A 14,927-nucleotide genomic window follows, 5' to 3' on the forward strand; every position below is an offset into this window, starting at 1 on the left:
AAATAATATGACAAAATTCAAGTAAATATAATTTGAATGAAAGTTAAATCTCCTTAATAAACTATTAACAAAAAGTTGAATTAGAGAAAAGTTTCCAATATTTATTTGTGTCGCTGCAGCATAGTTAAGAGTTGCCAGGAAAATACTTTGTCAAGACAGGGATGAGGGAACATCAACGGAATTGAGCTAAACCACACAGAAAGCAAAAAAATGACGCCCTGCCAAACTGTTACTGTTTCTTTATTGTTTGTTTTGTTGCATGCAATGTCCATGTTTATAGTTCAGTGAATATAGTCAATGAAATAAATTTCTGTTCTACTGATTTCTTACTGGTTTTCCACCTCAGATCGAGAGGAAATACTTTTAACAATGTTGACAGTTGTAAGTGACACCTTCTATCAATTTGATAATTCCTCCAACCTCCAATACCTCTAACATAACATGAATCATGAATATAAAAGAATGTCACTTATTTAATAGACTGCAATATTACAAATAGCCTACAACCCAACAACGTCTCTAATGTTAATAATACAATTATTCTGTGTGCACATTCAGAGAGCCTCGGTGCGCGTGCACATTCCATGCGTGTGTGAAGCGCAGGTGTGAATACGTTCATTATTCGGCGCTGCATTTCTATAAGAATAAAAATCCGCGATTTCGATTTTCTTTTCAGGTATTATTGTGTCATACTGCGATCGGTACTCTGGACAGCGAGTCCATACAGTCACAGTTACTTTCTCCGAGCTCTCTCTCCACCGCTATACTATACAGAGATGATGAACAGAATAGCGCTGTAAGTTAAATCACATCGTGTGCAGTTTAATGTAAATCTTTAAAAATCTTTCTTACCTTTCATCAGCAATAGAGAAAATAACCAAAGCGGCATTAGTGCCATTTGTTCGCTTCTATGGAATGAAACAGATGACGAAAACTCTCCGTTTATAAAACCTCTCCTTCCTCTTGCTGTTTAAGGAGGAACTGTATGAAATTCTTGTCCTTCTACGATTCAATCACAAGAAAGAGAAGAAATGTTTCCCTGCACATTCACACGAGCACTCTTTCTTTCTGTGCTAAGGGGACTTTCAGCTGATAGACAGTAGTCGCAATAAGGCTTGTTCGGCTGAATCCTGGAAGTTGGGAAAGGACAGAATGCGAGGGCGCGCGACTGAATGCGAGGGATTGGGGGAGCACTTATGGTGGGCGGACCTTGGTGGAAGAAAATTAGTTCTATGCGTTCTCTTTATGGGCAGTTCTTCTTATAAAAGGTCAACATCACAAACCATTCAAATATTCATCGACTCGCAAAGTGTAAACAGGGAATTAGAGAGATCTCTTGCATATCGAGTTAATATTATGAACATGTTACAAACCTGCTGTGATGAGTCATATCACTCTGTTCAGATCACAGAATGAAGGGCGATGTGTTGTTCAGTCTTCTTCTGACTGTAGATAAACTGCGATTATTCATGTTGCTTCTTTTCTTCTAGTTTTTCGCTCTTGATCATATTGCAGAATACTTCGACAGTCATGTTGCCATGACCGCACTCTGTACCTTGAACGGAGCGAAACGAAACTCATTTTAGTCGATGAATACACACGATGTACAGACACTAGAGCGATATCACAGTCACCCTGCCGTTACAAATCGTATTTTGTCCTCTTTTTGCAATCAAAACTAACCCTACAGAAAGTAAAGAGAGCGTTTATTAAGATCCAAAAAATATGTCCTTCGTTGCGTCCATATGTAACATGAGAAGAGTGCACTTGGGTGACGTCATTTCCTCTATTTGCCTTAAAAGTCTCGTGGCAAACGAAAGGGAGTGAAAAATCGTTTCCCTTTTTTGTTAGGGGATGGTTACAGCAACTCTGATGGACACATTTAAAGGGGATTTTCTCAATGTTTAGATTTTTTGGTCCCTCAAATTCCAGAAAATAAGCCTAGTAAGCCTGTATCTGGGTCAAATATTGTCCTTTCTTAACAAACCATATATAAATAGAAAGCCTATTTATTCAACTTTCTGAATGTACCCATCAGACTGGTTTTGTTGTCCAGGATCACGTTTTAAAACAACCTTGGGTAACACTTTCCTTGAAGCATGTATGTATAATGCATTATAAAGGGTTATTTGAGTGTAAAATGCATATAATTCTTCATAATGTGTGTTGTAATAGATTATATGTAGTTGTAAAGAATTGTAACCAATTTAAAATGTGTAATAATGAAATGTCATAATGCATAAACTGTAATAACAATTATTTATAAAACATTGCAATGCTATAAAAGGTGCATTACAATGCTTTAAAACTACTTTTATATTGCATTATAAGTTGTGTGATGGCAAATTTCTGAGAAACGCCTGGTGTCAAGGTACGTAAGAAATGTTTCAAACTGAATATTCATTGAAGAACGTGAAGAAAACCATAAATCCTAAAAACTGTTTAAATAATCAAATTAATTCACACAGCATTCATTCATGATTTTATTTTTGATGATTTTATAGAACCAAGCGGAGGGTTCTGACAATAAAAAAATCTACAGGTGGAGAAACGCCATCGTCTCTGTGTGGTCACGTGACCTAGGCCTTTCAGACAATTATGGCGTCCTAGAGGCGCCCTCTATTGGTAGAGTTATGCAACAGCACCCAGTTGAACAGTTATGAACAGTGAACAGTTATCTATGCTGCTATTATTAAGAAGAAATACAGTGATTGTCGTTGTTTTTATCAATTACACAACAAGATGGGTATGTGAATGTTTATTTCAAGTAACACTTGTGATAATGCAAATTCCTGTTCATTTTCAAAATGCTTTTTCTTTATTTGTGTTTCATTGTCACAGAAAACGAAACATACAGACACACATGTACATTCACCCAAACTTGAAGCAAAGTAAATAAATTACTACACTGGCTCATTTCTCTTCAGCAATTGCATATGACCTCACTCAGTTCTAATCGACTGGCTGCTGCGTTTCGCACCCATGCCACTAATATCATCCAAATCTCACCATTTCAGTGACCTCTAATTGAAAACTTTATTGTGGGTATGTCTGTGAAGGGGGATCTACAAGACACATGTTCCCAGGGGCCTCTGAATTCCAAATCCTGATTTCAATAATCAATAAGATCTCATCTCCCATTAAGGTAGGGAAAATGTATACTGTGGGAGTCAATGGGTGACGAGATCTGGTTGGTTACTGACATTCTGCCAAATATATTCTTTTATTTAGCAGATCAAAGAAATGTTTACAGGTTTGGAACAATCTGAGGGTGAGTAAATGATGACACCATTTCATTTTCGGGTGAAATATCACCATAACTGTCAACAACTTAAAACTGGCTTTCTGTTTAGAACGTTCAACTTTTAATGATTTTTATTTTATTTCGTTTATGTTTAGATAGACAATCAAGCTACTGATACACATTATGAGAAGTCGATTTCATTGAAGGCAGTGGCAGTGCCATAACACTTATTTTAACAGCACTGATTTGTTTTTGCAAATGCTGCATCCCAAGGCAACATGATTATTTCATGTTTGAGATTTAACAAGGAGGGAAAACAGGATTTGGAGAATAATATGCAAATACTTGGACAAGCAGGAAGAAACTTTTCTACAGTTGCTTCGAAACCCCTGCGGCAGAAGAACGTTTTCTGATGGATAGGGCGTTGGTTTAAATACTCCAACACTCGTTTCACCCTTATACTGGAGCGTGTGTTTAATGCAAATTAAAAAAAAACGTTGGATACTTTTTTTGTCCTGTAGTTTAGTTTCACTGAAGATCTGTTTGGCCCTCTTCGATGCATATGTGGACAGAGTCAAAGAGATCAGACATCTTGCTTCTTTGAAAAATCTTCAGGAATGAAGGAATCACATTTGGTATACTATCCTCCAAGCTTGAGAAACAAACGTCCCAAACATTATGGAGGACACTGGAATAATGTTAAACTCCATTTGAAACTGCTGGTGCAGAAACCATATCACTTGTGGCTCCCTGTAAGAAAACACAGAACCAGTCACAACAGGAACAAGGACTATTAACGTAAGTATGTTCCTATAAAGCATTCAAGACACAAACGTCACTATAGGGCTCATTTTGTTCATGACCATGTTGCCCGTTTACTATACCGGCAGTCTATTTGAGAAAATGAATTACACCATGCAGTTTTCAAAAACATTATAACAAAGTGAGTCATTCATTACTGGTCAACTCTTGTTCGTATGGTGTTAAATGAACATATAAGTACAGTATCTTACCATATTGTTCAAGTGATTCAAAGATAGCGTCTCTTCTTCATTGGCTGTAAAATAAAACCGTACAACTGTAAATTTAAAATGTCAAAAAGTGGACACTCATCTGTTTGTCTCGCTCTCGTCGAGTCTAAACTCATGAAACTATCTAGTGTCTTGAGCACAATGATTTGTCATATTTGCTTTAATACTTACATTCCTGCGGTTCTTGTTTATTGATCCGACAGTGTTTGACTGCTACAATCTTGACAAAACAGACCAAACCAGCTGCTGATATTAGAATGACTGTAACCACTAAGATGACAACCAAGTCAGTATGATGTAAACCTAGACATAAAACAAAAAAAGGTTTGGGTGAGTACATTTCATTTTAACAAACATTTTTTCAAAACATGTTGTGATCGTTACCTACAACACATGAGACAAAACTGTTTTTTGACCCATAATTTTCTACGGTTCAGACATCTTGGAAAATCTGAGTGTTAACCACAAATATGATAAGATAACGTCTGTTTTTCAGCTTTCCATTTTCCATTTAGGTATTGGTAAAGGAGCGAGGAAGCATTTAGAGTCACTGCAAAAGGATGTAATAGTTTTTCTGTAGCTCAGTGGTAAGGGCATTACATTAACAACGCAGGGTAGTGGGTTCGATCCCAGGGGATTGGAAATACCTATGTATAAATGTATAGGATAATGCAATGTAAGTTGCTTTGGATAAAAGCCTCTGCCAAATGCATAAATGTAAATATGCACATATTCTCTTTATTGTGATTCAATAAATAAACTTTTATTTTGTTTGGTTCACACTCACAGAAAAGTCCACACAAAAAGCATACCTTGTAGATACAGCATACTGTTCTACTTGGTCCCACGTAGGGTAATCCAGAAAAGTCTGTTTAACATCATGAAGCACGACCTAAAACGGTCAAAAAACTGTGTGCTTCCCTACTATCAATACACATTATCCAATAACCCTATTATACAACGCAGGGTAGTGGGTTCGATCCCAGGGGATTGCAAATAGTTCCATGGGAATTATTCGTGGGAATTCCATACCAGAGTGTATATAATTACAACAAAAATGCCTTTAACAACGTCACACTGACAATAATGCTGACAGTGGCTGAATTTCCATACAACAGCACTCTTGCTTGTGTAACAATTCCTTAACATCACTACTGACATTTCTGAATAAATATTATAACTGTGTACTGACCTGAACACGGCTGACAGACATCAGTGATGAGTAGATGTTGTGTGTGGTTTGTGATGGGATTGGACACCACACATCTGTATGTGTTTGTATCATGATATTCCACCTCCAGAGGTAGAGAGAGTCTGATTTTGAGATCAGACACACTGATGTTGGACAATAAACTGTTTCCTTTGTACCAGGAGAGACTCACATGTGTCACATTCATCACTGAACACGACACAGAACAGTTTGAACACTGTAAAGACTTTCTGTCGATGACAGGAGCAGGCAGATGAGCTGGAAAACATCAAGGAAAAGAAAACTTGTATAATATCAGTCATTTTATGCCTTTAAAAGAGCAAAACATTTTTGTTGTATCATCTCAGCAGCAGCTAACAAGCAAACCCTGACTACCTCTATGCGCTGTATGGTCTACAATACCCACGATCTTCATAAAACACATGTTTTTTCTTTTTATTTCTCATTTAAATATTAAGTCTATGACCATCAACAGACAACAAAGATGAAATTCTCTTTACTCACCGTAGACTGTAACATTGAATTTCGTTCCTGATGTTTCTATGCAGTTGATGATCTCTAGTTTATAAAGTCCAGTGTCTGTGATTGTGATGTTTGTGAAGATGAGAGATCCAGTCTGACTGTCCAAATTCAGTCTGTCTCCAAATATCTTATTACTGTCATACATGTTAACACTTTGCGTATAGATTTCAGCTATCCGAGTCTCTCGAGGTCCAAACATCCACAAAATCTGATCACGTCTCTGTATGTGAATAAGATCAGTGTGTAGAGTGACAGAATCTCCCTCCATCACTGACACTGGTGTTGATCCAGATATAGTGAAGCCAAACACACCTGAAACACATTTGGAGATTGTATTTCAATGTCGTTGGTCTGATTAATCCAGATAATGTGGCACAAGAAGAACTGATCATATAAATATGAGAAAGTAACATTTAAATTAAAGTCAAATGTCCATTAATAAAAAGATAAATGAAAGAGATGTATTGATATTAAATGAATGAGGCATTGTTATAACGTCTTATTGTGTGATGCTGTACACCCAAAGTACTTTACAATCATATGAAGTGATCTCTCCTCAAATACCACCAGTGTCATCCACCTACATACACAATACCTACAATAAATAATGAAACTCTTGCTGACACAAAACCAACATCTTTGTCGTGATCATATTGTGTGATGTGGTGTATTTCTGAAACTAGTTACTAGAAACTAGAAACACTGCACATTCATAAAATAGGAGAATACCCTCATGAGTATATAGCACACATTAGGAAACGATCAATGCAGTAGACTCAAGTGTAAACATTTGCACAGGAATGCAGTAACGAAAACCTTGATATTCAGCAGTCCTTTTGTTTCAATGTCAACCTCTGACAATAAAGAAGTCTGAAGAGATTTGATATATATATAAGATAACTAGTCAGATTGTAAATCCACAATAGATTTGAATGTGGAAAGTTGTAAGAGTAAACCAACACCCAGTATGTTAACAAAGCAGAATCCAGTGAATGTGAATCTGTTGCAGAAAGTCACTTGTCTTATCTTTCTCTGGCACTTTAAAATGCTTTCACACACGCAGTAATAGCGCGTCTCTCTCTTCGCGATTGTTGTTCTTCACTTTTTGTTATTTTCGGAAGAATAATTTCGGTTGCCAAACATTCGCGTCCTTATAACTGAGGATCATCACTCGCATCGCACTGTTTTACGGTTAAATGTAAATTACCAAAATATTTTCTTACCTTTTAGAACGAAGATCAGCACACAAAGTTTCACTAATGTCATCCTGGGAACAAAGTTCTTAATAAAGCATAAAGTCTCGAAATCTGTTTCAAAGCTCCTGTCAATGTGTAGCGCGATGTCCGGATTACGCATGTGATGAGCGCTAGAAAGAAACAAGGGTGGATCAGCGTATGAAGCCTGAGAGAATCGCCCCTTTAAGTTAATCACCCAATTGGAAGAGTTTCCTCTGTGGTTATTATCAGATGACAGCATAAAGGAGTCGCAGCTATAACAGGAAGCTTCAGGTTTCAGGACATACTTGAGCGGCTGATTGAAAATGTAATAACCTCCTTCCTTCTTCAAATCTTCCATTGCTACCCGTTTTATCCCCATAACATGTTTATTGATTGCATTTATTCATCAACGTTCTTGACTTTTGGAGTTTTGCTTTTTCTGTCAGTCCTTCTTGAGTGATGTAAATTCCAATCGATTTTGTTTATCCTTAGACAGGCTTCACGAGTAGTTTGCTAAATGTGATTTAATATGATAATCAAAAGTTCTTTGCTACGTTGATCTATTTACACGTTTTTTCAAAATAATATTTCCGGATGTCTTCATCTTAAGCCTTGTGCTTTGTCAGTTTTTATGTTTCATATTTTCGGAACGTTATAGAGTTTCTATGTGTTTTGTACCTTTGTGTGCGTTTGTTATATCTATTGCTTTCGTTTATTGGTATATACTTCGAACTGCTGATCAACAACTTTATAATTTCAGTTGAACTTTCCTACAATTCTGTGCATGTAACAAACTAATATCTGACCTTTTTCTCTGCACATCTTTAGGTTCAAACTCACAATATGTGCAGCATCCCCCAAATGGTCTGTTTAAAAATATATTTTTGTAATTTTTACTTTCCATCTCATTATAATGTTTATTCAGAAATGTCAGACAACATGGTTCTGGTATCCGTTCATGTCCCAAGTTATGTATCTTAACGCTGTGTTATGAGGGGAGACATAAAAGGTTTTTCCATTGGAGAAAATATTATTGTCCTCATGTTCATGTTGCTACAAATAAAACCTAAAGACATGGTATGAGCAATTCATTTATTGAATATTTATATACTCACACACATACAAAATACAAAAATGTAAATACATTGTACAAAAAAGTGCAGCAGTTCCTTCAAGTCCTGAGGTTGTGAAGAGGAACTGTCATGGATTGAGATCTGGGCACTTTGGAAGCAAGGGTAAAACCCTCAAGTCTGTATCATGTTCCTCAAGCATTCCTGAGAAGTGTTTGCAGTGCGAGTGCTGAAATAGGCCACTAACAACCGGGAACAATAATGTTATGATGGGGAACAGTTTTCTGTTGACGAATGGAGAGTGACTCCTAAGTAACACCTAAATCCCAGCAATGCGCAAAAGTGCCATTTTGGGTAACAGATGTCAAAAGTAATAAGCATTCATAAAGTAGACTATAACAAACATTCTCAATTGCTAAGATACATTGAAGTTAAGAAATGCAGAGAAAGTTATCAGCAGCTTGTTGAAGTTTGCAAACTGATGTCTTTTTTATCTTCTGTATAGATCAGTTAAAGATGTGATCAGATTGGTTTACAGCATCAGATCCAGAAGAGCTGAGCATCATCAGAGACATCAGACATCTGTCTTAAGGGAGGCAGAAATCAAATTTAGTACAGTGTACTACAAACAATGTCTGCATAAAACTACTTTTCAAGCTGCTAGTGGTAAAACTTTATCCCTGGTGGGTCTCTGTAAAACTACACTGAACAAGGGCAAATTACACTTCTGGTTAGACCTTAACTACATTTCGTTACACTGTAATTGGATATGAGTAATGACAATAAAGTTGAATCTAATCTAATCATCTAATCTAATCTAATATTGATTAAATATGTTCATAAAAAGCATCAATAACACTCATAGGGCCTATTTCAATCATTAAAGCTACAATCTTTAACTGAACAAATATATAATCAGATCAGTAAACGAAATGATCGTCATATCTTGTGATATAGCTTGTGCCAGCACAAACGTAAAAAAAACCTACTGTCAGGATTTACTAAACTGACAGATAACTGCTGGAAAGGTGTGGATATAGTCTTTTTACTGCTGGCTGAGAAATAAATGGCCCCTAAGTGGATTAATAAACTTGACCCTGAAGCACTGTATATGTTACAGCTGGGATGGCCTGAGGGTGAATAAATTAAAAGTAAATGTTTATATAAGGAAGTGTGTAACGGGAGAGTTTAAAATGAAACTCTTGGGAAAAAAAGCAGGTGACAAGATTTGTTGTATTTGCTGTAATATTTGCTGTAATACTTACATTCTTGCCCTGATTGTTTAGTGACAGACAAACACAACGATGTTTGACTGCAACAACAATCATGATGATAACCATGAACACTGCTGCTGCTGCGATGGCACAAACATGTGAACGGTTCACATCTAGACATCATGAAAAAAGCAGATTTGGGTAATTACATTTCATTTTATGAAACACTTTGCCAAATGTAGTGTTGGTTACCTACAGTACATGTCCTCAGCAGATGTTTATTTGTCCACACAAACACTTTATTTCATGCAACACAATATATATATATATATATAATGAACAAATATCTGCTAACTGACAGAGCTGGGTTGCTTTAAGCCATCTTTTTTTTTATTTGGTAACTTGTTAAATCATCATTGCTGTACTTTTCAGTGTTCAAGAGGTCCAAACAATGGAACCAACTACCTGCACAACCGTCTTTGAAACTCTAACACCGTGTCTACACCAGAAGCGACAGGCGTGACACGACAACCGAAACAAAACCCTCGACATATGTAAAATTATAACGGGTTCTTTTGGCGTATCACGGCACGCACGGTGTACACACAGTGTGATATTTTACCACGGATATTTTCAGATGAGCAGAATATCTTCTTAAGCTCTGACAATAATACTTCCAACAGGTTCGCTGATATTTGGTTCAACAGGACTCTTGCTTGTGTGACAATTCCTAAACATCACGACTTAAAAATACCTGTTCACATACCTGGATATTTCTTTAAGTCATGTGTGATGTTGAGATGTTGAGTTTGGTTTGTGATGGGAACGGTCAGACGGTCTGGAAAACATAAAGAAAATGTTCTAGCATCAATTTAAATGCTGCATTAGAATTCACGTACTTTGTCAGGATTTACTTTTAGAAAGCAAAGTTTTTTAATGTTTGAAAATGGTGTACGGAAAGCATCTCAGCAGATCTTAACCAGCCAAAACCTTAACCTCCTGCTTACTACTGTGCTCATAACACTGTGCTGTTATGATATACTTAAGATGTACATGAATTAGAAATGCTTCTACTCTATTTACTTTACTGTTAAAAACAAATCAATGACCATTGACAGACGACAAGGCTGATATTCACATTTCTCACCATAGACAGTAACATTGAATCTCTTGAACAAAGTTCCTCTGCTGTTGATGATCTGAAGTTCATGAAGTCCAGAGTCTGTGCTTGTGATGTTTGTGATGGTGAGAGATCCGGTCTGAGTGTTGATCCTCAGTCTCCCTCCGTATCTTCCAGTTTTATCATATGTCTTGGGTTTCTGATAATAGATTTCAGCGATACGAGTCGCTTGAAGTCCAAACAGCCAAAGTATTTGTTCATCTCTCTGTATGTCAGTAAGATTAGTGTGTAGAGTGACAGATTCTCCCTCCATCACTGACACTGACTTCACTTCATCTGCATCAACATCAAACACACCTGCAGAGCACATTTGGGAAAAAATATTTAAATGTTACTGAAATGAAAAAATGATCTATTAGACTTTTTGGAAATTATTTGTTTAATGTACTAATCCAAATAATATGACTAAAATTCAAGTAAACAGAATTTAAATGAAAGTTAAATCTCCTTAATAAACCATTAACAAAAAGTTGAATGAGAGAAAAGTTCCCATGACTTCCTGGTTATTTGTGTCACTTCTGCAGGGAACATCAAAGGAATGGAGGTAAACCACACAGAAAGAAAAAAATGCCACCCTGCCAAACTGTAACGGTTTCTTTATTGTTTGTTTTGTTGCATGCAATGTCCATGTTTATAGTTCAGTGAATATATGTTCTACTGATTTCTCACTGGTTTTCCACCTCAGATCGGGTGCAAATACTTTTAACAATGTTGACAGTTGTAAGTGACACCTTCTACCAAAGCCCTACAACTTGATAATTCCTCCAACCTCCAATACCGATAACATAACATGAATCATGAATATAAAGAATGTAACTTATTTAATTGACTGTAATATTACAAATAGCCTACAACCCAACAACGTCTCTAATGTTAATAATACAATTATTCTGTGTGCACATTCAGAGAGCCCCGGTGCGCGTGCACATTCCGTGCGTATGTGAAGCGCAGGTGTCTATGCCTTCATTATTAGTCGCTGCAATTCTATAAGAACAAAATGCTCCTTATGATCTCGATTTTCTTTTCATGTATTATTGCGTCATACTGCGATCGGTATTCTGAGCAGCGAGTCCGTTACGTCACAGTAAATCTCCGCTCTCTCTCAACCTTATTCCACCACTATACTATACAGAGATGATGAACAGAATAGCGCTGTAAGTTAAATCACATCGTGTGCAGTTTAATGTAAAGCTTAAAAAGACGTTCTTACATTTCATCAGCAATAGAGAAAATAACCAAAGCGGTATTAGTGACATTTGTTCTCTCCTATGGAATAAAACTCTCCGTTTATAAAATCTCTCATTTATCTTGCTGTATATGAAATTCTTTTCCTTTTCCATATTGTCAAATTTTACAATAAAAATACACGGAGACTGTAAAAGATAGCCTTTAGCACATTGTCATGGTTGCTTTTTAATCTTGCATCAACTAGTGAACTGTACACTAGATTTGATGGTATAAATCACCAGTAGTAAATAAATATTGTGCTAGTACTATCATCAAAAATAGTTCCTACCTTCCAGAGCAACAATCAATAGACAAAGTACACAACGCAGTAACATGCTGATATTCCGTAACGTTAAATCTGATATTCCGTAACGTTAGTTCTGTCCTGGTACGGAAGGAGAGAGATGTGTGAATGCGAGATATGAGAGAAACGTCACCCTCGGGGAAGACGGGTGCGGAGAGCACTGATGGTGGGCGGACCTTAGTGACAGAAAGTTATTTATATGCGTACTCTTTCTAGGCAGTTCTTCTTATAAAAGGTCAACATCACAAACCTTTCAACTTTTCATCGACTCGCACCGAGTAAAAACGGAATTAGAGAGATCTCTTGCATATTAAGTTAATATTATTAACACGTTACAAACCTGGTGTGATGAGTGATCTCTTCTGTTCAGCTCACAGAGAGCGATGTGTTGTTCAGTCCTCTTCTTACTGTGGATAAACTGCGATTATTCATGTTTCTTCTTTTCTTCTTCTAGTTCTTCGCTCTAGATCAGATCCCAGAATGCTTCGACAGTCATGTCGCCATTGCCGCACCCTGTACCTTGAACCGAGCGAAATGAAACGCATTTTAGTCGATGAACACACACGATGTTCAGACACTGGAGCGATATCACAGTCACCCTGCCGTTACAAATCGTATTATGTCCTCTTTTTGCAATCAAAACTAACCGTACAGAAAGTAAAGAGAGTGTTTAATAGGATCTCAAATTCATGTCCTTCGTTGCGTCCATATGAGAAGAGTCTGCGATTTACGTGACGTCATTTCCTCGTGTTTGCGTAACAGTTTCGTGGCAAATTCAAATTGGTCAAATGTAGGCCTACAGTATAGGATAATTTGTGACACTGGATCACAAAACCAGTAGCGCGAGAACGTTTGACGAGTTTCTTTCCAAAAAGAAATAACTTCCTTTTAAATATTTTCAAAAATCGTGTTTTTCATTGTGTTTTATTGTGTTAGTTAGCTTTTATTTTAGTTATTATGGCTTGAATCAAAACAAACCAGCTGCAGTTGGATTCATTTTAATTGGAGAGCACAATAAAAATATGATTTAGGAAAAAAAATTTTTTTTTTTGGAAATAAACTCTTAATTTGTAATTGTTAGTTGTAATAGCCCGACATACATTGTACAGGTTTTTTGCAAAAAATCATTAGCATATTGGTGAAGATCATGTTCCATGAAGATATTATGTAAATTTCCTTCCGTTAAGATATAAAAACTTTATTTTTGTGAGTGGATGGTCACTATCTCCAGTTTTATAAAGGCCTAGTTACCCTTCATCTCGGTCAAATATTGTCCTATCCTTACAGACCATCAAAAGAAAGCTAATTTGTTCAACTTCCATATGTTGTAAAACTATCAATTTTGAAAAATTGACCCTTCAGACTGGTTTTGTTGTCCAGGGTCAAATTTTTAAAACAACCTTGTAAGTCGTGTGATGGCAAATTTCTGATAAACGCCTTGGTGTCAAGGTACGTATGAAGTGTTTCAAACTAAATATTCATTGAAGAACGTAAAGAATAATAAAACCGATTCATACATGATATAATTTTAATTTTATAAAACCAAGCTGATGAGGTGTTCTGCCGATAAAAAATCAGCACGTTAAAAAACATAATAAAAAACGCCTTTCAGTGTCTTTTACAATTGTGTTAGCCCTGACCAGTAAAACATCAGGTATCGAAAAAATCCTTTCCCACACGGCTCATTGTTTACCACAAACAACATTGTAATGAATCAGAGTCAAGGTTTATTCAGAGAAATGAACGCATATTGACCATTTGATATCACCGTGGGGAGGGGTGCTGGATCGCTTCGAAGCCTCGACCCAAAACGCAACACAACGCAAGGTTGTGCGCTCGATCACAGGGGATTGCACATAGGCCTACCTATGTATAGATTTATAGGATAACATTATGTTAGTCACTTTGGGTTTAATTTGTGTTGCCTACAGTAGTTTGTTGTTTGTTATGTGAATTTAAGGATCGCAGCCAGATTGGTGGTGAGGAGTATTTTGCATAATTTTTTCTCTGAGATCCTTCAAAGTGATGGTTCACCCCAAAATGAACATTTACTCGCCCTCTTGTCGTTTCAAGCCTGTATGACTTTCTTTCTTCTGCAGAGTTCAAACGAAGTAATTTTGAAGAAAGTTGGTGACCAAACAGCAGTGTCACCCATTCACTTCTATTGTATTGACATAAAACAAATTCAAATGAATGGGTGCCATTTACCTTCATTCTTCAAAATAAAATAAGCCCATCACGTTTAAAAACACATAAGAAATAAATGTACTTTAATATTTCACATTTTTTAGTGAATCCAGCTTGTTGTTTGCTACCTAGAACCAACACATTACACCACTGGATGAGTCCTAACTATATAATATAACTACAAATTACATCAGATTGCACAAGAAATTATGTATTTTTTATATCTATTCATTTACTATTAGTTATGATTAAACAACATTAAACAATATGACCACATGGACCGCAGGTGAAGATAAATTAGTGTAAACACTAAAAGTGCTTTGTCATTCTATAGACCATTTCAGTTAAAAATTGAGGCGAGTCTGGACAATTTCTGATTACATCTTGCAAAATGGTCTACGCTTTACAAATGCATCTTGCTGAAGTTCGCAAACTGATATTTCAGCGTCTTTCTTTTTTTAATCCACAGACATCCTCTATGTCCAGTAGTTTAGTTTCACTGAAGATCTGTTTGGCCCTCT

The 14,927-nt window shown here is 36.5% G+C and overlaps 2 protein-coding genes across 4 annotated transcripts; both read right to left on the reverse strand.

The window, feature by feature from the left end:
* Positions 1-2,613: 2,613 nt before the first annotated feature.
* Positions 2,614-7,354, reverse strand: LOC130429390 (natural killer cell receptor 2B4-like). Its single transcript, XM_056757926.1, has 6 exons — positions 7,231-7,354; positions 5,990-6,319; positions 5,468-5,743; positions 4,447-4,578; positions 4,258-4,301; positions 2,614-3,994 (listed from the first exon to the last, which is right to left on the reverse strand). Exons 1-6 carry the CDS (start codon positions 7,271-7,273, stop codon positions 3,944-3,946), a joined length of 876 nt encoding a protein of 291 aa, XP_056613904.1. The 5' UTR covers positions 7,274-7,354; the 3' UTR covers positions 2,614-3,943.
* A 948-nt stretch (positions 7,355-8,302) lies between these two features.
* On the reverse strand, positions 8,303-12,945 carry LOC130430046 (SLAM family member 9-like). 3 transcript variants are annotated; one of them, XM_056758951.1, is made up of 5 exons: positions 12,560-12,945; positions 10,656-10,985; positions 10,275-10,346; positions 9,560-9,681; positions 8,303-8,876 (listed from the first exon to the last, which is right to left on the reverse strand). In XM_056758951.1, exons 2-5 carry the CDS (start codon positions 10,939-10,941, stop codon positions 8,835-8,837), a joined length of 522 nt encoding a protein of 173 aa, XP_056614929.1. In that variant the 5' UTR covers positions 10,942-10,985; positions 12,560-12,945; the 3' UTR covers positions 8,303-8,834. The 3 variants fall into 3 exon arrangements, with proteins under 3 accessions (XP_056614929.1, XP_056614930.1, XP_056614928.1); XM_056758952.1 differs by having other exon boundaries at positions 8,303-8,880; XM_056758950.1 differs by having other exon boundaries at positions 8,303-9,681.
* Between the last annotated feature and the right edge of the window lie 1,982 nt (positions 12,946-14,927).

This window comes from Triplophysa dalaica, chromosome 10 (genome assembly GCF_015846415.1).
Source record: "Triplophysa dalaica isolate WHDGS20190420 chromosome 10, ASM1584641v1, whole genome shotgun sequence".
Lineage (NCBI taxonomy): Eukaryota > Metazoa > Chordata > Actinopteri > Cypriniformes > Nemacheilidae > Triplophysa > Triplophysa dalaica.

Excerpts from the sequence above, each read along its gene's own strand:
- LOC130429390 (XM_056757926.1), bottom strand. The coding sequence starts at position 7,273 with ATGACATTAGTGAAACTTTGTGTGCTGATCTTCGTTCTAAAAG. Across the intron at positions 5,744-5,989 it reads ATTCAATGTTACAGTCTACG|CTCATCTGCCTGCTCCTGTC; the intron begins GTGAGTAAAGAG and ends GATGTTTTCCAG. Across the intron at positions 4,579-5,467 it reads TGTCTGTCAGCCGTGTTCAG|GTTTACATCATACTGACTTG; the intron begins GTCAGTACACAG and ends TTTTATGTCTAG.
- LOC130430046 (XM_056758950.1), bottom strand. The coding sequence starts at position 10,941 with ATGGAGGGAGAATCTGTCACTCTACACACTAATCTTACTGACATACAG. Across the intron at positions 10,347-10,655 it reads ATTCAATGTTACTGTCTATG|ACCGTCTGACCGTTCCCATC; the intron begins GTGAGAAATGTG and ends TATGTTTTCCAG. Across the intron at positions 9,682-10,274 it reads TGACTTAAAGAAATATCCAG|ATGTGAACCGTTCACATGTT; the intron begins GTATGTGAACAG and ends CATGATGTCTAG.